Here is a 20,588-nt window from a genome sequence, read left to right on the forward strand (position 1 = left end):
AGGCAGCAAGGCCCGTGCTCCGAACAGAGCCAGAGAGATGGAGCGAAAGGATCGGCCCAGGTGATAGTGACACCTGCACTCCCGTCCTCGCCTCTGATGAGCCAGTCCTAATCCGGCTCTCCCGGTGCAGGTGCTAAGGACAGTTTTGGGGGCACCCGGTAGCTATGGAGCCCGACTCTACTGGAGAACCAGTTTTTGCTGGACCTTGGGGGGGATCCCCCACAGATTCTGCCCCCTCACATGTATCTCAGAGCTGTTGAGAATTAAATTAGCAATAAAAGGAAAACTAAACAGTACGCAAAAACCTCCTTTTACACACACACGCACACACACACACACACACACACACACGTTGGTTCCCAATCTCAGTCCCTGTCTTCCCCCAGCCCAGCCAGTCACAGCAGAGTCGCTGGGATCCCAGCCCCTAGCAGCAGCCCCCACATGGCTAGCCCCAAGAGTTCCCCACACCCGAAGCAGCGAGGGGTGACTCAGACCTGACTCTGATCCGGAACAGACGAGCCCTTTTCATGCGGATGCTGCCGTACCAGGGTTCCTCGGGTCTCACCCCCGAAGACCCCAGGTGTCAGGCAAAGCCCCCAGGCTGGATCCAGTGGCTGGGCCTGGGCCAAGCCGCGGTGAGAGGGGAAAGCAGCTGCTGCGGAGGGCTGGGGATGGCAGACCTGGAGCAGCCCGTCCCCAAACTCCCCTTTGCATGCTCCATTCGGTCACATTTTGCAGAGATAATGGCCTGGAATGCGTTCAAGACAGCTGGGCTGGCAATAAATCGCCCCTACGTGGATGGATGGAGCCCTTTAAAGGGCCCAGCCAGCCACTCTGCTCCATCAGCCGCTGCCCAGCGAACGTATCTAGCTTTGGTACTCTTTGTGTCTCCACTGCCGGGGTCCGGACGCAGGCAGCAGCCCACGAGAATGGGCTCTGCTTTGTCCATGCTTTGCAAGCAGACAGCACGGAGCTGGCAGGCCCAGCCAGGCCCCACGGCGCAACCAGTTATTTCCCGAGTAGATAAAAACACTTTCCGGCCCCAGCTCGGACGCTGAGTGAGATTAACTCCCCATAATCCCCTTTCCGTCAGCAAAGCCAGCATCTGACTATGTCCCCCACCCATCTGGTGAGGCTCTGAGTGTCCTCGCCCTGCAAGGAGACCCAGGAGCTCAGCCTCCCTGGAGCATTGGGCCCTTCTAGAGATGACAAGAACAGACCTGTCTCCAGCTCTGCTCGTCTCTCCATGGCTTCACAGAAAAGATCTGTCTGGAAGCTCAGTACGTGGCTAAACCTCAAGGGATGGGTCTGTGGCCTAGCACCTAGCCTCCCAGAAGCCACCGATCCAGGCACATTACTCAGAGAGGGGTTTTGGGGGGCACTGTGGTCCAGTGACTAGGGCACAGGAGACCTGCCTTCTGCTCCGAGCTCTGCCTCTTACCTGGCCAAGTTTGTGCTGCTGTTGCCTCTCCGACGGCAAGCTCTTGGGAGAGGGTCTGTGTCTGTACAGCACCTTGCACCACAGAGCCCTAGTCTTGGTTGGGATCAGGTGCCACTGGACCACTAACAACATTTACAGCCTGGTCTCGCGCTCAGCATGTCAGAGGTAGGAGTTAAAACGAAGGCGCAGACGCTGTCCCAAATCCATCTTTGCTCTCTTCCAGCCAGATCACCTGCCCCACTTCCATCGGGTAATCGAATGTCCCCTGGCTCCCCCTCCTTTGGTCCCCGTTTGCTTTTGAAATCCCTTGCTCCGCTCTTCCAGTAGCCTGGCCCATGGGAGTTTTCATCTCTTGCGGCTGGAAGCAGGTCAGGCAGCATTCTGCTCATGCCATGAGGTGCCCAAGGAGAAAAATGATTCTGCTAACCCCAGGAAAGGAGCCAGAGCAGGAAGGAAAGGATGGCCCGAGGGCCAGGGCACCCACCTGGCTCTCAGGAGATTCTGGGTTCAGTTCCCTGCTGTGCCCCAGACTTGGTGGGTAAATGTGGGCTAAGGCCTGGTCTACACTTAAAGTTTAGACTGATGTAGCTACATCCCCTAGAGGGGTGAACAATCCACACCCCTGACTGGCACAGCTAAGCCGACCTAACCCCCAGTGTAGACACGGCTTGGTCGATGGACAAACGCATCTGTCAACCTAGCTACTGCTGCCCAGGGAAGTGGAGTTCCTACAGCAAAGAAAAACCCTCTTCTGCTGCTGCCCGCTGCATCTACGCTGTGGGGTTATTGCCACTGAGTCCCCATAGTGTAGGCAAGCCCGTAGCCTTGCTGTACCTCAATTCCCCCTGTCCAATGGGGACACAGCCCAGCCCTGCCTCCCAGGGAGGTTGTGAGGGCAAACAATATATCAGCGATTGTGAGAGGCTCCAAATAAGTACCTTAGCTAGACAGGCACGTTCCAGTCATCTGAGCACAGTTCCAAACCCTGGGTCTTTGATTCCCCATTGGTAACACAAGGATGGTAATGCTGCAACAACCCCGCGTGGCCGCCGGGAACTTCACCGAGAGCACTCGAACCCTCCTGCGCTCAAAGCGCAGACCCTCAACCTGCTTGAGCTGGAGGAGACTCTCCAGCAGCAGCTTGGAGACTATGACACACAGCTGTGCAGTTCCGACACCATTCTGCCGAGGTGGCACTTACGCACCAGCGGGTTTAGGGCATGCAGGATTAGTGGGTCAATATTTGCAAACCATTGTAAGGAGGGAAAAGAGCGGAATGTTAATATCCACACATCCACGGCCAGGTTTTTTATTTCCTCCCAGCCTGTATATTTTCCCTAGTTAAGTGGCATTTTGAGCAGGGTTTCAGAGCACAAAAGGGATGGAAAAAACAGCTGCTGGGCACCCCTCCCCTCGACACCTGGAAAAGCCATTACACTGACACCCCAGCTGTGAATCCCCTGCTGCTCCTGCCCGGATTGCCCCAGCCAACCCAGGCCAGAGGCTATTCGGTTTCGTGCATTTGAAAAGAAGATATTGACGTGGTGTGAAATCTCACTCCCAGAGACATCCTCTCCCTGGGTGTTGGGGATGGTTTGCTTTGAAGGCACGGCCGCTCAGCATGCGGAGAATGCAAAGGGATGGGAGTGACGGGGAGCTGGGAGATCTCGGCACAGCTGGGACGCAGCCTGAACAAGCCTGGTTTCAGAGTAGCAGCCCTGTTAGTCTGTATTCGCAAAAAGAAAAGGAGTACTAATGGCACCTTAGAGACTAACCAATTTATTTGAGCATAAGCTTTCGTGAGCTACAGCTCACTTCATCGGATGCATTCCTCATCGAAAGGTCGCTGGAAACCTCCCGCCCTGTCCAAGGTGCTGCTGTCTGTTTGGGTAACTGTGTGAAATGACTTGGGGGTCCAGGTCTTGGCAAAGTGGTATCCGTATCCCAGACACGGCCACGAAGGGCTAGGTTTTCACGGCCCACCCCCCGCTTGCATTTTGCATTTGCTATGGAGCTGCCAATGCTGCTCGCCTCCAGTGGGCTCGTGATCCCCGCCTCCATCTCCCATTTGACCCGTTTTCAAACAAGCACCTTTGTGCTCTCCCCCCTGCAGCCCCTCAGGCTTGGGGGTCACTCCCCCTAAACAGCTGCAAAGCCACCTTGTGGGCCTCCTTCAAATCCCTCCTCAAAACTCTCTTTTGCTGTGACACAGACCAAAACACTAGCCCAAGGCTGGAGTCAAACTTCTCATTCTTTGTCTCTCTCCTGGTCTTTCTCATTTGAAGGCGGCTCCTAAGGGAATACAGTTCCCCTGCTTTTGCCCAGCTTTCAAAACCAAAACCTCCCTCCTAGACACCAGCGGATGCCTGTGACCAGGGTGGGGATGTCACCCCGTATGCACACCCCCTCCTTTGGGCTGGGATCAACAGCTTGCGTTTTTTGTCCTAGAAACGCCACCTCCAGAAGGAAAGCCAAGGACCAGAGGCTTAAGCGCCAGATGTGCCATCTCATTACTCACCTCCCAGCCTCTGCTCAAACACTGACATCAGGACACATCTGGAGAGGGGACATCCGAGCTCTCTAGCCATTTACTGCAGGTGCGACCCTCCTCCTGCATGTCCCAGAGCTGGTGAGCCGGCCTCTCCCAGGGGACGACAACTGAGAAGTGAACCTGGTGGTCTAAACCTCTCTGCACCTTTATGCAGTGTGCTTTGTGCCAGCTACTCCCACACCAGAGGTGGCCGCATTTCAGTGGGGGTATGCACAGTGTCATGAATGAACCAGTATTTAGGCTCTTAACTTTGGAAGTTGGGAGCGTAAATACCCTTGAGATCAGGGTTGATATATACACACACCACTGCCCTGTCGTGGCTGAAATCTGAACCTCTCCATTGTGGGTCATGGACCCTATACTGCTAACAGAAATTCTCCTTTAGCTCAAGTGCTGGGGGGGGGGGGCTGGGCATTTGGAGCAGCAGGACCTGAGTTCTACCCCTACTGCCTGCATGGAATATTGAGGGGCTAGATTCTGCAGTGCAGCAAATACCCCTATGGCCACAGCTCGGTAACTGGTGACCCCTTGGGGAGGAGATGCCATAGAAAACATTCACGGAGGGGTCAGCAGCAATTTTGCCATCACACCCAACCTCAGTTGCCACCAAAATCAAATGTTCTCTTCGCTCCCGTGACAACGGCTGGGGCTTTTCCGTGTGGAGAGGCCTGGGTTTGATCTCAGTGGACCATGCGTGATGGCTTCACTGCCACACTGCGTAATAAGTGAGAACATCGTTACTTCCTGCCCTGGATGGGACCAGGAAGCGCACAAGAGGAATGGGAAAGAGAAATAATCAGGAGGCAGAGTTTCCCCCACAACATCTCCAGATGGGCCCCAGGCTGCAGCCCAGGGGAGTCCAAAGAGCCCTGCAGTTCAGGGGTGTTCTGAGCAGGGCCCATTCCAGTTTGGGGGCAGAGGGTGATCCCTAGAAGACGTCCCCCCTTGGGTGGTTTCTAAAGCTCTCAGTTTGGCTTCAACATTCCCCCTTCTCACCCCTTCCAGATCACAGCCTCACCCACCTCCTATCCCCCAGCTGGGTCTCGCTGCCGAATTAATAATTCATCCAATGTCTAATGCTCAACATTTTGTCAGGATTATCCTGATTAACCCAGAATTAATCCTGATCTCAATGTTAACTGGATTAATGCTAAAATCGGCTTAGTGGTTAAACCGGACCCCTTGACTAACTCCTTGGGCCTCGGCAAACAGATGTGTGCGGGCTGCCACTGGGAGCCAGATGTGAGAGGGAGCTAGGCAGGGACTTACCAGCCTTGGAGAGGCCCCACCAGGTATTTATTGAAGAGGTTACCCCTGAAACAAGGGTCCTGATAGCACTGAAGTCCACGCTAATCTCTGCCAATGCACAGGCAAAGTGCTCGGCTCTCCAGCAGAGGAGAGGGAGGGAGGGAAGGACGGGAACAGGAAAGAAAAGAGGGAGAAAAGAGAAGGAAAGAGGGAAATAGAAAATGAACAAGAAGGAAAGAGGGAAATAATGAGATAAAAAGAGAAACAAGAAAAACAGCGAAAAATAAAGAACAAAAGCAAGAGAGAAAATTAAATAAAAACAAACCCCAGAAAAAGAGAGAGAGAGAGAGAGAGAGAGAGAGAGCAGGAGAGATATAAAGAATGAGAAGCGTCACTCCAGCCTTGGGATTCCCAGTCTCCCTGCTCCCACCGGAGCCCTCTAAGTCCTCTTGGTAGGTAGCACAGGGGGCTGCTAGCTCCCCTCTGTGTACCAAGCCCCTGCCTGGCGGGTACCTGCAGCCCTTCACTCCTCTGCCTACCTGCTGAATATTTAAAAGCCTTGATTCTCTGCAGCCTCATGAATATTGACAGCAGTTGGTTCCCTGCCACCTTAGTGCGTATTGGTGATGGGACCTTCACAGCCGCGGGCGGGTGGCCCAGGGCTGGACAGCAGCTCCATCCCCACGGATCGCGACCCGCCTGCTCAGGAGGGGGTTGTTCCGCAGGCCACTGCCTGCTCTCCCCAGCAGTGGCTTGGCACTTTGGAGGGTGAGGGCACCGCGATTGAATCCTGCAGCACTGCAGTCCCCTGCCTCCCAGGCTGCCATCTTTGCACCTGCCCTGCCCAGGGGAGGATGCTTTGGGATTCCCCTTCAGAAGCCCATCAGTGCCGCTCCCAACATGCCCTGGAGGGGTTGCTGTTGAGCTGGTCCAGCCTCATCAGAAGGCAAAACCTCAGGCCTGTGAATCAGCCAGGCCTCGGTCTTGACCGGTGCATGGCAGCCCAGAGCTCGCTGCCCTAGCATTCCCCAGCCCAGAGCCGACTACAGGGGCCTCTCTAGTCAGAGAGCAGCAAGGGGGGCCCCCACACCAAGACCGACATGGGCCCCCAAGCAGGCCCGGCCTCAGACACTAGGCAACCGCTTGACAAACTAACTCAGGTCCGATGCCCATCTCCCGGTCCCGCAGCAGGACCAGAGAGGGCAGCAACATCCTCACGCAGCCTCTCCAGCTAAAGGACTCGAAGGGGGAGCCACTGGTGCTTGCCCCCCCCCCGCCCCCGATTGCAAGGCCATCCCCAAAAAGGGTTCTCGGGGCAGAGCGGTCTCTCCTGATGCTGCTGCAGTCCAGATCCGGCAGGTGGGAAGCAGTGCCAAGCACAGGGAGAAGGAGGGAGAGGAGAGGAGTTGGCCTGGACCTGCCATGGCCCCTCTGATCACAGTGATAATCGCCAAACCAACAGCTCCCCGCTCCTCCTGACTCACTCCCTCTCCTTGAGTCCAGGGGCACATGTCCCCGCTGGGAGCCCCACAGACTCTGCCCCAGAAGAGCTTTTTATTGGGGTGCCCTCCCCTTCTCTCCTGACACATCTCTCAGCTCGCTCCCCATGAGCCCAGCAAGTGCCCTCAGCGGGGAACGAGCAGAGAGGGGAGATGCCCCGGCCTGCACTCATGACCCCTGGGGATGAGCCAGATCAGAGGGAACGGGGTCCCCAAGGGAGCAGAGCCTGGCTTGGTGACTCCTCCAGGGTGCTCAGGGAGACGGCCTCGTGGGGGACATGCAGCAGAAGGGAGACACCCTGGCCCCCCAGTGTGGGGTGGGGGAATCACAGACCCGGATTCCCATCCAGTGGGAGTAGATACCAACAGACACTGGCCCCTAACCTGCCCTGGGGAATGGCAAGGTCCTGGCACTAGCGATGTGCGTGTTGGTGCGTGTGGAGATACCCCAGACCTGGGCTCCTATCCCACGGCACGACATACCAGCCCCACACACCAATCCCTGGGGGAGGGAGGGAGGGGACGGAGCTTTCGGGAATCACTGATTCTTCTGTAAAGATGATAGCTGTGAGAGAATCCCGCATCCCCAGGCTGTTCATCCTGCAAGGCTGGGGCAGGCAGGCTGCCACCCCATGGCATTGCTTCCCAGCCCGGCGGGATTGCCCAGTGCACTTGGCCAGGCCGGTCACATCCGCAGCCAGCACCAGGCGTGCTAGGAGACCGCGGCTCACTCTAAGGCTTCTAATCCATTACAGCCTCGGCTGCCACTGTCTCCGCAGTCGACATTTACCCTGGCAGGTTCCTACATCCGCTGGGTTAAGCTGAGGCTTCATTAAAGCTCTCTGCTCTCCAGGGACACTGCCTCACAGAGCTTCAGCCCCCCAAAACAGCAAATTGCCGCAGCCTACCGGGGGATGCCCAGAAATCAGAGAAAAAGTCGGGAGGGGGGCGGGCAGCCCCTGACTTGGGCTGGCAAGCACACTCAGACCCACTCCTGGGGCATGGCTGGGGGTTTGGCCCCCACAGGATACTGAGGATCTAGCCCCCTCAATCATATATACTGTCCCCTCCTCTGGGCTTCCTCTGTTCTGGTGCTAGGTCGGGCCCTGGGCAGGAGACCCATAGCACCAACCTTGCTGCCCTATTTGGTGGGGATTCCTCCCCACCCACCCCAGGAAAGCCCCAAATTGCCATGAGCCCCTCCACCTCAGAGAGGCTGGCAAGCGCTAGGGGAAAACTTCTCCCGTCCCCACCTCTGCTCCCCCAAGCATCCATGGGCAGTGCGCTGTGGCCCACTGCGGGGCGCCCCTCAGGCCAGCTGGGGCGTGAGTCACGTGGCTGCACCCAAACATCCTCACCTTTTTAGAATAACCTCCCACATATCCTGCAATAAAAGCCTGTCTCCCCAACAGCCTGAGCAGCACAGCAGAGACGAAAGGCCAGCAGGAGGGCATGGGAATGAACATTTATTGCATTCAGGAGCAGGAGTGGCAGGATTACAGGAGCTAAACCTGCTTGGTATTTGCCTGTCTCCTACGAGTAAATAGCACTGCTGCGTATAGGATTGGTTAGGCAAACGCCTCGAGTCTCCAGTCCACCAGCGGAACGGGAAACGCTTCCAGGAGTCCCACACCCACGCCAGACATGAACAAACCTCTGCCCACACAGGACTTCCTAGCTGATGTTATGCTGCAGGTGGTGGGCATTTGGGACAGAACTCAGCTTGCTCCAGCAAGCACAGGGCCCTGCCATTTAAGCTACGGGAGAATCTCCATTTGCTGTTAGCAGTATGATGCTTATGACACTGAGCTGAGACATTCCAGTTTCACTCGGCAGAAGGCAGCAATGCACACTTTCCTCCTCACTCCAGCCCATTACAATAGGATGTTTCAGTAACTTTTATTCTGCTTCATCTGAAGTTTCCAAAAGTTCTGGGGCTCAACAGGAGTTTTCCTGGAAGGACTAAAAATACCTGCGCTGAGCCCTTTCTTTTCTCTCTGTTCAGGCCACAGGTGACATGAGTTTTAGGAGGTCTCGTCCCTCTCCTTAGTAGGTATTTGTCCACATCGCAAACACAATTTGGCTTTAAGAGCAGTCTCTGCACAGGATCATTCCAGGAGAAAGCTAAAGGGGCAAGGGGTGGTATTGTCTGTGGAGAGCAACGAACACCGGGTGCTGTGGATCAGGATTGACGGGCATTGGCAGAGCTGTGCGTGAGATGCTCGGGACTGGAAGAGCATGGGGGTGGTGGGGTGGGATGGAGGTGCATTGGTAGATCTGCCCCGGATAAGACTGCACAGAGGCTGCCTGCATCCTGCTTAGCTCTCAACTTGCATTAGCCAGCTCTGACTTTCAGATGAGCCAAGTTCTCCCCTACATTCTACGTGTAAGAGACACCCCATGCCCCCGGCAGCCCGGGACGGGGATGGAGGGGGGTAGGGGCTTTCCCAGGCTCATGCCCTGTCCTCCAAGGGTGGGATCTCCTCCCAGTCTGGAGATCCACCCTCATTCACACTAGCCATGTTCTCAAACCTGGGATGAGCGCTCAACTCCCACTGACTGCCTTATTGCCAGTTATGCCCGGCGGGGGCAGAATGGTGGAGCAGGCCCTTACCAAGTGACTTGGGCTGAGAGATGGAAAAGTTCATCAAGAGGATCAAACTCCCCAAACTATTTGACAATTACAGGAGCTAAGGGCCCTGGCAGATGTCTCTGCTCGCCCCATCCCCGTTGCCTGGGCTGCGGTTGCTAGGTAACCGAAAGGTCGCTGGTTGCCAGGCTGGCTGGCTGAGGGACTCAAATATGCAGTGGGGCAAGGAGACCAGAAGCTCCGTGACAACAGCTGTGGAGAGAGGTTGGATTGATGGGCAGCCTGACTGATAGGATACATCATGTGTGTGATGAGCTGGGGCTGGCTCAACCCTACAGGGCCTGGCGTTAGGATGGGGCAGGGAGCGGACAGGTGCTTGGCACAGACCCCATGCTGGGCAGGAGAGGGCATGTCAGCAGAAGGGCCTCCTTGTCTGTCTAGGCACCTATATAGCCCCCATCATGATAGTCCCCCTTCCCACTGCATCCTCCTCCTCCAAACAGACTAGGGACAGAGGGTCTATGGCACGCCAGATCTCGCCTGGCTTGGCCCCATGTAGCCTGATACAGAGGGCAATCTCTCCATTTATGCAAGCTCAGGGGTGCAAAAGAGCTCTTGCAGGCCAGGGGAAAAGTAGGCAGCTTGAAAATCCCCAGGATATACCCCTAACATCTGCTCTTGGAGAGCCTTTCCTAGGCAGACCGAGCGGCTCCCCCCGGCTGAGTCCCCGGGGCTTGTGCCCCTCTGAGTGGTGGGGTCAGATAGCTGAGGACCATGCCTTGCATGGCAGAGAGTGATTTAACCCTTCATGCCCTTCCCCATATGGGGTATGGGTCACAGCCTCCCTTAGGAGATCCAGCCAGGGAGGCTGCTAGGCCATGCCACTAATCTCTCCTTCCCAGCCAGAACTGTGAGTGAATGTCACCCAGCCCCAAAGACCCAGGCTGTGTCCTCCAGAAAGAGGCACCTCCCATTGCATAGCCCCTGGCGGACCACCCCACACCCGTGCTGAGACAGCGCACCGAGACCTCCCAGCAACGCTGCTGACCTTGACAGGCTGCTGCGGCATCGCTCAGCCAACAGTTCAGTGGGGGAAAGTGGTGGGAGGAAAGACTCTGAAACAGGCCAACTTTGCACTGCACAACAACGGGGCGAAGGCTCGCCCAGGCGCTGCCAGTGAGGAGTGGGAAAGCCGGGATCCTCAGCCCTGCCAGGAGGGGCCTGTTGGGATGCCGGGTTGCGGTTTAGGAGGTGACTATGCCCAGAGCAATACAATAAATAATAAAAAGACTTTACCCTCAGTCCAAGGATGCCAGAGTCCTTTACAGACAATCATGAGTTAACCCCCTGCTGCAGAGCATGTATCATTAGCCTCATTTTACAGATGAGGAAGCAGACACAGGGAGCTGGAGTGACTCACCCCTAAGCCATCTGCTGAGTCTGGAACCGGACCCAGATCTCAGAACTTCCAGTCCCGTGCCCTAGCAGCAACCAGCCCCTTCCTCTCCTGGGGGGTAAGAAGCAGGAGTCATTCCTCAGAGGGGAATATCACAATTTCTATTGCTCTGTGATTTGAGCAAACAACATTCCTGACCTTGAAATATTCCCGCTGTCTGCTCTAAACGGCCTTAACCAAACCAGCCTTGAGTGACCAGCTGAGAGCTGGAACTCCGGGCTGGTTGGAGACCCAGCAGCTGTGGGTGAAGCCTGGAGGCAGAGATGGTCGATGGGAGGTGGGATCACCTGTCACTGCCTGTTCCTCCGGCTTCCTGCTGCGCCCTTAACGCCGGTGTCATCTGTTACCTTGCCTGGGAGGTTTACAGAGAGGGCTGCAGCACCAGTGCACGCTAAGGCAAGTCCATGGTTTTCCCGAGCTCCATTGGGAAGAAGGGTCTGAATGACCTTGAAGAGTTTCCAGCCCCCATCACATCCCTGCTGCTGCTGATGTTCCACCTGCCCCCCTGTTCTGCACCAGCCCGTAAGATCCATGGGATGTGGGGGAGCAGCGATGTCGAGAGAGGGAGAAAAGCCTGATCCATCTCAGGCGAAGACCCAGAGCAACCAGCACGGCCCACCCCTAGCCTAGCTCAGTCTGCCTGGCAATACTTCCCCTGAGCCAGTGCTGGGGCCCAGCTATGTTGTAAGTCAATACTTGGACACCAAGCCCCTTCTCCTCCCCGGAGCTCTGGCGAGACGGTGCCAACGAGGACAGTGCGGCTCCCCTGCAGTTCCCTTAGAGGTCACTGTGTGAATCACCGCGAGGGGAGGTTTCCGAGAGCTCTGCAGAGCCCTAGCACGGGATAAGGGGTGTGAACGTCACGTGGCAAGAGACGAGGAGCTGGTGGGAAGATGCAAGGAGGGAGCGGATAATATTCTATTCATCTCAGGATCTAACTACCACCAGACCGAGCGTGTACACAGCACCATGGGCAGCTTTACATAGACAGCCCCACCAGACAAGCTCAAGGCACCATGCAGAAGGGAGGCAGGTGTTCTCCCTGCTTTACCAATGGGGAAACAGAGGCATGGAGCGGTGACACAAGCCACACCCAAGCAAGCTAGTTGGTGCCCAGAGCCTTGCTTCAACCACTAGGCCAAGTTGCCTCTCAATGTTCCTTGTTATCTCTGCTAAGGAGACTCAAATCTCATGCTTCAGGGTATTTGTTGTCCTGCCACAAGGGCCAGGAAGGAATCAGTCTCTCCCCTGAGCAGCACCACCCACCTGGTCAGGTGCATTATGATAATTATTATTGCCTTCCTCTGACCTATCAGAGACCGGGCACTGCTGGATCCCAAGCTGGTCTGTTCCAATATGCTACGTTCGCCATCCCACATCGCTTAGAACTGGTCACATCGGGGCTTTGACACCCAGCAGACAAGATCCTAAACCCTAACCCGGATTGCTGGCTTCCCAGCGGACTGACCAGCCTTGCCTATGCCCTGGTGTGGCAGCTCACAACCAGACATATCACACAGTTCCTGGTGTGCAAGGCCTCCATGGCACCACACTGCAGCAGAGGGTCCAAAGAGACTGTTTTATTGGCTTCAAACTTCAATGTACTTCCGGGCTAGTTTTGTTATTCTTTCCAAGTCTGTTACAAACCGGATGCTAGTTGCATATCACCCTTAACAGCTCATTCAAGGTATGTCTATATTGCACTGTAAACCCAGGCTCAGATGTGGCTTTGAGCCCCCGCACCCCCCATCCACACACAAATCGTTTGGAGGCGGGAGATGAGATTTAAAAACAACTTCTGCCTTTCCCCACCCCGCTGGAACCCCAAACACAATAGGCTTGTGCACAAGAAGCAAAAAGTGAAGCCGACTGGTGCGGCGTAATCGTGCAAGCCCAGTGCAGATTGACACTCTGCACGCTGCACATGGTGGTGGGGAGTGGTGAAAATGGTGACAAGCAGACCACAGGGGAGGGAGGCATTGTATTTGGAACCCTCTGGTCTGTGGATTGACCAGGAACAGGCTGAGGATCTGAATTATTTCTCTCCCATCTAGGACTTTGACCTAGCACCTGGGTGAAGAATTTGAACTGGATTCCTGAGCCCACCTGGAAAGGCCCAAGCCTCCGTCTCCACTCACGGCTCTTTCCCCAGAGTCAAGGAGCCAGGATTCTGCTCTCTGCTACATGGGTGTAAACCCAGAGCAGACACTGATTGCAGTGCTTTGACTGGATTTACAGGGATGTAACTGAGAGCCGAAGCGGACTCTGACACGCAAGAGCCCGTCCTGCAGAACCTGGCAATAGCAGCTGCGTCCTTCTCATGAGCATCAACCGCTCCTGACTCACACCCCACAACTAGCTGAACACTGCAACCCTGATGAGAGACCCTGGACTCCCAACCCCTAGCTGCGCACACAGAGATGGAGAAAGGGTAAAAAAGCGCATGCATTTTCAACAGAAGCGTGGGGGGGAAAACAATTTCAGAAATACTGACCTTAAAGCTCCAGTAGTTGGGTTGCTAACAAAAACAAAACAAAAAAACACAAAACAAAACAAAAAAAATACCATTAAGATGCTGCTTGGAGAACCATTGACTTTAAACTGGGAGATGAAGCCTGGTTTTGTTTCTGTTTAAAGTCCCCTCCCTCGGGTTTTGTTTAGCATCATGCTGCTATTGCCTCTTGGTGGGTGGGGGCACGGGGGTTGGGGGACCAGGGGAACATGCAGCCAGGCGATAGGGGACAAACACACATGAGGGTTCAATGCAGGTTCGGAGTCAAATGGAAGAATGGAGGGGGCATTATGATGCCAGGCCTGGATAGGAGGATGCCCCAAAAAGTTCATGCCATCATGTTGGATATTTCTAAAGACTGCTGGCGCTGCCCTCCTGGGCCGGCTTCCCTGCTGGGTGGGTCTCTCTCCAGGGAAGTTTTCTTTTAAAGGAATTCTCCCGGCCCATCCTTCTGTCCTCAGCAACCCTTGTGGGGCTGATCCTGAGGGAAGGGACCAGAGCGGAAGTAGCTGGTGCTCCTTTAGAGCGTTTGCAAGGCTAGGAGCATTGCTTGCATCTAGCAGACATGCTTTGGAGAGAGACAGGAACTGGGCCTCAATTATAGCACACAAGTTCCTGGATAGACAAGCAAACCAGAGGCCCTGGGATCCTTCCCTTAGGGTTATGTCTACACTGGAACTGGAGGGGTAATTTCCAGCGCCAGCGTAGACACATCCTTGTGGGTAAGGCCCTACTTGAATCACGGAGTGATCTTAAAAATACTTGCGGCTGAGTTGCGGACAAGACATGGAAAATCGTGGAAAAGTAATAATGGACCTTTATTAATAGCGGTAAGTTAGAGAAAGCTGATTTGTTTAAGAAAAATGTGCTGGAAGGATATAAACACACAGGTTTTGTTATGCCTGCAAATTTATTATTATTATTTTTTTAAACAACCAGATATTTTGCTGCGACTACATTACAGTCATTAAAAAAAAACGTAACTGGTACACTATAAAATTCAAAAGACTCAAAAGTCTTAACCCAACTGCTGTAGAAATCGAGTCAGGACATTTTAGCCATTTACCTTTCACAGGCACGGAGTGTTAGTGCAATACCAATTGCACTCACAAAAAGTGTGCAAAACTGTGGACTGTGCAAAATAAGCTAATTAAAAATCAAAACTGCAGTGGAAGCCTAACATTGCGGGAACCACAATATTGCAAATGAAGTGGGGCCTTACTTACAGGAGCATCAGCTGATGACTACAGAGGGGAGAGTAGATGGTTTTAAACCTCCCTTGAATGTCCGTATTGGTTAGCCCAGATTTCTGCCCACAGAGGATCCCTTACCCTTTAAAAATACACACATGCACCCAGTGCCCACTGAGCTAGCACGAGAAAGGGCAGGGGAGAGGGGCGAAGCAGAGCACCCAAGGCCCCCAGGCTCTGCATTAGGGTTTGGCCAAGGCTGCCTTCGTCACGTGGGCCCAGTCTGGCGCAAAGCAGCAGGACAAATGCTCGTCCCCTGCTGTCAGTGCAGTGGGCTGGCAGTGGAAGCAGGACTGGTCGAGTTAAGGATTCCCTGACAGGCTCCAGCATGCCAGTCCCATATCCCACGACCCGAGGGCATGCTTTCCAGCTGCAGCGCCCTGCAGCGATAGGTGCCCAAGGGGAACCTGGTTCCTGATCTTTAACCAAGGAGATTAAGGGCCAGGAAGTCCCTCTATACCCCCAAGGCCCTTGCTAGCAGAGATGCAGTCATGAAAAAAGGCACCGCATGATGCCGATAGCACGGCTTTGCTCTCAGGAAGCAGAGGAGATGATCAGCTCAGCAAACGCATGGTTTGAGCTAGCCCCGTGAGCTAGGTGGGGGGGATGGGATGAGCAAAGGGGTGGAATCCAGACGAGGGCAGCCCACTGGGACACAAGCAGCCCTGGGGTGCACTCGCTCGCCCAGCCCGCGACGCAATGATGTACTGGCGTCTGGTGTGGCTCAGATTTGGCATGGCCTGTACAGGGGGTATCCGAGGCCTGTTTGCTCCTACAGGACAAATTGAATCCAGTAGGAAACTAACAAAACCCAGTAACTGAAAATACAGCTAGAGAAAAACATTAGAACACTGTGCTCACACCCGCCCCCCCACCCCCACCCCTCCACGGAGGGAGTCAACATGCTTGACAGAGGCATCAAAAAAGGCTTCGTACAACCCAGAGCTGTGTCTAGGGGCAGTAACTGGCCAGTGCCGTAAGTGTCAGTACAGGCCATATAAGCTGATTCAGGACTGATCTGGGACTGCCTCCGCGCTAACTCCAGGCAAACAAACCCGCTGCAGAACAAAGGAGTTTCTGCATTCCTGGAGCCTGGAAAAACCACCTATCCCCTGTGGGATGGAGGCAGCTCTTGAAAGCTTCTCCAGGTCCCTTCCAGCTCTACATTTCTACACGCCTAAGATGCTTCCCCTTCTAAAAGGCAGGACCCTTGCTGATATTCCACTGGCCCTTAAGTCCTGGAAATGTTGACAGCTGATTAAACTCTCCCACCGGCAGGATCTAGAGAAAGTAGATCCATGATAACACTTTGTGCCTATTTCGAGAGTGTTTATCCAGGAGTCTCAAAGCCTTCTGCAAACAGAGAGCCTGGGGAGGTTAAGTACCAGGTGTATTGTCCCCATTTTACTGATGTGGAAACTGAGGCTTGGTCTACACACAAACTAGCAACAGCTGTACTAAAGGTGTCTTTGGTCAACTTGACTAAACTGGTTTACAAAAACCCCACAGAGATTTATTTCAGCTTAAGAGTGGCTTGTAGTGTCAGTCAGCTCCTCACTGACACAAGCCAGTCTTAACCTAAACAAGCCTTTGCACCGGTCGAACTAAATCAGATTTAAGTGAAACAGGTACACCCTTCTCATGTAGATAAGATCTGAGTCACACAGGTCTTTTCCAAGGTAATACTCTGACTCAGAGGCAGAACCAGAAGTAGAACCCAGGAGTCCTGATTACCAGGCACTATTAGATCACCGCCAGCAGCAGGAACCAAAGCTACCCTGTGAAGCTTTTCCAGAACACCAAGAGTCTGAAACTTACAAAATGGTTTCTTATCCTCCAAGCCTACTAATTAACACAAAAACATCTTTGTTGCGAATGCCCCGAGAGCAGGAGCGGGGAGAGAACTGGAAAGGTGGAGTGTGGCTGTCTGATTTGAAGGCACCTCCAAGATTCCACAGTGTACGGCCCTGTCTGTCCTGGGGTTCTCTGCAGGGCAGTGAAAGCACTGGTGTAATATGAGGCTTGCACCAGAGTGACTTACCCTGGAACACACTTGTGCACGGATCTATCTTTCCTAGGCTTTTGCACTGGGGGTAGTTATCCCACATCTGCACGATTGCTCTGACACTAGTGAAAATCTCCCTCATCTAGACTAGCACTAAGAGTATGTCTTCTCTGGACAGGGGGCTCAGGATGGTAGCAGGTACCTGATCACAGGAGGGGATCAACAAGCCATTCAAGAATTTTAAACACGTTTCAAACTGGGCCACACTCAGAAGCGATTTTTAGGACATGCTCGGGCACCCTTGGCAGCCCAGATCTGAATCCCAATGCTGGATACCGCGGTGCCTGTCTTACAGAGTGACGTGTGGCACAGAGTCCTCCCTTAAAGCCAGTGTCTCCAAAATACCCGAGAGTAACCGCCAATGGACAAGAGCATGATGGCTCTACCTTTGTTGCAAGACCCAAGTCCACTGAGCACGTGATTCGGTTGGTCCCTCAACTGGTTGCTTGATTCAGCTCAGTTTCAAAGCCACAGGCTGGATTCAACACTTAGCCCCAGCAAGGTGGGTGCAGAGGGAGAACAGCCCTTGCCAACTGGAAGAGGAGGAGGAGATGGGAGCAGAACTCCATTCTGCCCAGTCCTGGTGATGTTGGATGGCCATCCAAGGGACCACACAAGCCCCGCCTCCCATTCCCGTCCACGCTTTGATCGGACACGGTAGGTCTCTACAACATGGTGTCACTGGGATCTCCCAGCCACGGACAGTGTAACAGAACCCTCTGGAGGCTTAAGTAAGAGGTGGTGGCCTCTCAATTTGTCACCCCAGAGCCGACCATCAGTAAAAGCCCCTAAAATTTTGGGGATAATACCACTAAGCACTTTTCATCCACACACGTCAAAACTCACTGCAGAGGGAGATTGGGACCACTCACTAGCCTGGGTTTTTTTAGATGGGGAAACTGAGGCACAGACAGGGGCAGTGACTTGCCTAAGGTCACACAGTGAGTCAAGTGGCAAGAACCAAGGTTTCCTAAGCCCCAGTCTTGTGCCCTCTCCATTGCACCTCCCCACCATTAGCCCAGCAAACCTCCTACGTGCCTGCTTTCAGGGAGGAGACTGCGACACTCACATGGGTAATGAAATGCCTCTGTGCTCCATGGGCGGCGGGTATCTTAGGCCAGGGGAGGCTAAGCCTCCCCTAACCCAGGCCGTGGCCCCGCCCTCGCTCCATCCCAAGGCCCCACCCTCCCCTGAAGCCAGCAGGGGCTCCTTTAGCCACGGGGGGGAACAGACTTGGGGCTCTGGCAGGGGGCAGGCCTCCCCAAAGTGGGGTTCACCCACCACCCATGCTGTGCTCGGTAATTGGGTGGGGGGTTAAGGGGAAGTCCCTGAGCTGGCTGGAATGTTCAGGCCCTGGGAGAGCCAGCCGGGATCCTGTCTGGAGGGGTCAGGCTGGCAGGAGAGAGGATGGGCAAAGTGCTGATGCAATGGCTTTTCATCTCCAGCCTTGTTATTTTGCAGTGGAAGAGCCTCAGTAATTTCCCTCAGTCCCTGATACTGCTGATCCTATCTCCCCGTCGGGCCTGGGTTTATATTTTATTTATTGTTTTAGCATGAGTGGATAAGCTTATCGCAGGCGAGCTCCATAAATCCCGTCCCCGCCATACACAGTCATTCCACATTAAACCAGCAGCGATTGCGTTGACATCCCAAACAGCAGGAAAGAGCCTGAGTGGAGAACACCTTGGAAATCATTCAATCTAGTTCACATGACAGAGTCCACACCAATATAGCCTCAAGGTCTTGTCACCCGCTCCTTCTGGAACCCTTTGGGATCTTGGCCAGCTCTCTAGGAGGTCCAGGTAAGTGCTTCATTCCTGGAGGGGGAGTTTACCTTGGCACGGCAGGAGCTGAGTCCCAGAAATCTGAGAGCAGCATGTTGGGATGAGCTGACCCTGGCTGTTGGAAGGAATACCTTGGAGACAACAGATGGAGGCTGGATGGGGAAAGGAGTGTGTACTGGGACACACAGGGGGCGGGGGGGGGGGGGAGGAGGGGGAAGAGAAGAGAGAAATAAACGGAAAGAATGAAAGGATGGCAGGAAAGAAAGGAACCCTGGGCAAATGGAGAGTCAAAACCTGATCAACAAGGGCCTTTGGACTCCAAGTCATTGGTTCAAATGCAGCCAAGAGTCCTTACCAACTGGTGTCCTGCGTGAAATGAGCTTGTTGGGTCTCACTCCAGCGACCCTGGCACAACTGGTCCCTTGGCTGGCAGCAGGACTGGGCTTGGAAACGGAGCTCGGCCCTCCAGGTCAGGACCAGAGCAGGTCAATGGGGTGGTTGGGAGGGGCCCAGGCTGTATCTAGCCTGGGGAGAAACAGAAACCTCCAGGATTGTCAGTCTGCTTCCTTTCACCAAGGCCAAGCGGCCTGAATGAACTGTCGCTATTTAAAGGTATTCATTTCAGAGGGCTCCGTCGGTCTCCCTAGGCATTTCTAGGGCACCTGGCACTATGGTTCACACAGCATGATGATCAGAGACAAAAACACCCTATCTCCTGGGGCGAAGGCTTTCCCCAAAGCCATCGCTCCATGTCGGAGCAATCAGTCTTCAACCTCAAAGGAGAGCCACACAACACATGCAAAGGACAAGCCGGGGAGCTTAAATTCATTACTCTACTAGACACTAAAAATCAGGGACTGAGCAGAGACACTGGATTTATGGCTTATTACAACCATCTGTAACCCACTAACCCCCCCTTTTTGTCCTACAACCGCAAAGCGGTTACCGGGCCACTCTACCTTGGATGGTCCCTTAGAATATGAGCTAACTGATTGAGCTAAACACCTTGCATTTTGCTGCCCCGCTGAGAGTACCTTTCCCAGCCCCGAAGAAGAGCCCTGGGTATGCTCGGTTTGCTCACCCACAGAAGTTGGGCCGATAAACGAGATCCCCTCACGCAGCTCGTCTCACAGCACAAGATAGTTTTTTGCCTGCTCCATTCTGCCATCAGATCGGTTTTCTGTCGCCCTTCTGAGGCACTGGCCAGGTGGCCCTATGGCAGGTATTTATTTAACTGGGCTCTGCTCTTCACTAACATGGGGGAGGGGGGAGAGGAGAAGAGTCTTTAGAAAGAGCATCAGGGCAAAAAGGTCAACAAAAACGCCCATTGTCCTAGTCCAGGAAAGCAGCCAACTCCCCTTGCACAGCTCCACCGAAGCCATGACTCAGTAACTCCGGCCAGGGAACGCGATAGCACCCAGCCGAACTCTATGAACGCCCCAACCCCCGCCCAGCACTGCTGTTTGCACAGGATCAAATAATGCTGCAGCTGGCTAGGATGATGGATTTTGCAGAGAGGAGGAGGCAAGGAGGGAGAGGAGAGGTAAAATTAACATCTCTGGCTCTTCAAAAGCATCAAAGGCAGATAATGGTCAGAGAGGATCTGAAAGGACAGCCTTCTTACAGATGAAACAGGCAGCTCACTGCAGACAGAGCGATGCAGAAGGTATGAAATATTACACAGGCAGAAATTATAATTACAATGAAATTCATGTCCACAAGGCCGTGAAATGACAGACTAACTAGGAACTCAGTCCCCGCACCCTGCAATAACCCACCCGCCTGAGAAGAGGAGCGGGGTCAGGGGATGTGGATAAAACCATTTGTAGAAAAGGGAGACACACAAAAATCTAGTCCTAGCAATTGTCCAAGGCTAAAAACAGGAGATAAATGAAATCTGGGTTATTCAGTGTGCTGACCACGGCAGGCTCCCCGCAGTTTGCAATTTTAATATGATTCTGTTAATGATAAACAGGGCAGGGGAGTGTGTGTCTCGTTCCAGCTAAGACGCACCATGGCACATTTCCCTGAACAGAAGGGACACGGTCAGCTGGTTGGGGTTGGTTTTTAAAGTGTAGGAGGCATCCTCCATGCTCAACTTAGAGTGGAATGTTTATGCTCCAGCCAGGAGCCTGGAAGGACCCTGAACCGAACCAAACCAAAGCATGAAGGGCTATTGAAAAAGATCAACA

General features: G+C 54.0%; 1 protein-coding gene across 1 annotated transcript in view; it reads right to left on the reverse strand.

The window, feature by feature from the left end:
• SRCIN1 (SRC kinase signaling inhibitor 1) overlaps positions 1–20,588 on the reverse strand; it is a 95,798-nt gene that overhangs the window by 48,585 nt on the left and 26,625 nt on the right. The window contains exon 3 of the mRNA XM_077806348.1: positions 13,280–13,303. Within this exon, the coding sequence (XP_077662474.1) occupies positions 13,280–13,303 (24 nt within the window). The remainder of the gene's footprint in view (positions 1–13,279; positions 13,304–20,588) is intronic.

The sequence above is a fragment of the Eretmochelys imbricata genome, chromosome 27 (assembly GCF_965152235.1).
Source record: "Eretmochelys imbricata isolate rEreImb1 chromosome 27, rEreImb1.hap1, whole genome shotgun sequence".
Taxonomy (NCBI): Eukaryota; Metazoa; Chordata; order Testudines; family Cheloniidae; genus Eretmochelys; species Eretmochelys imbricata.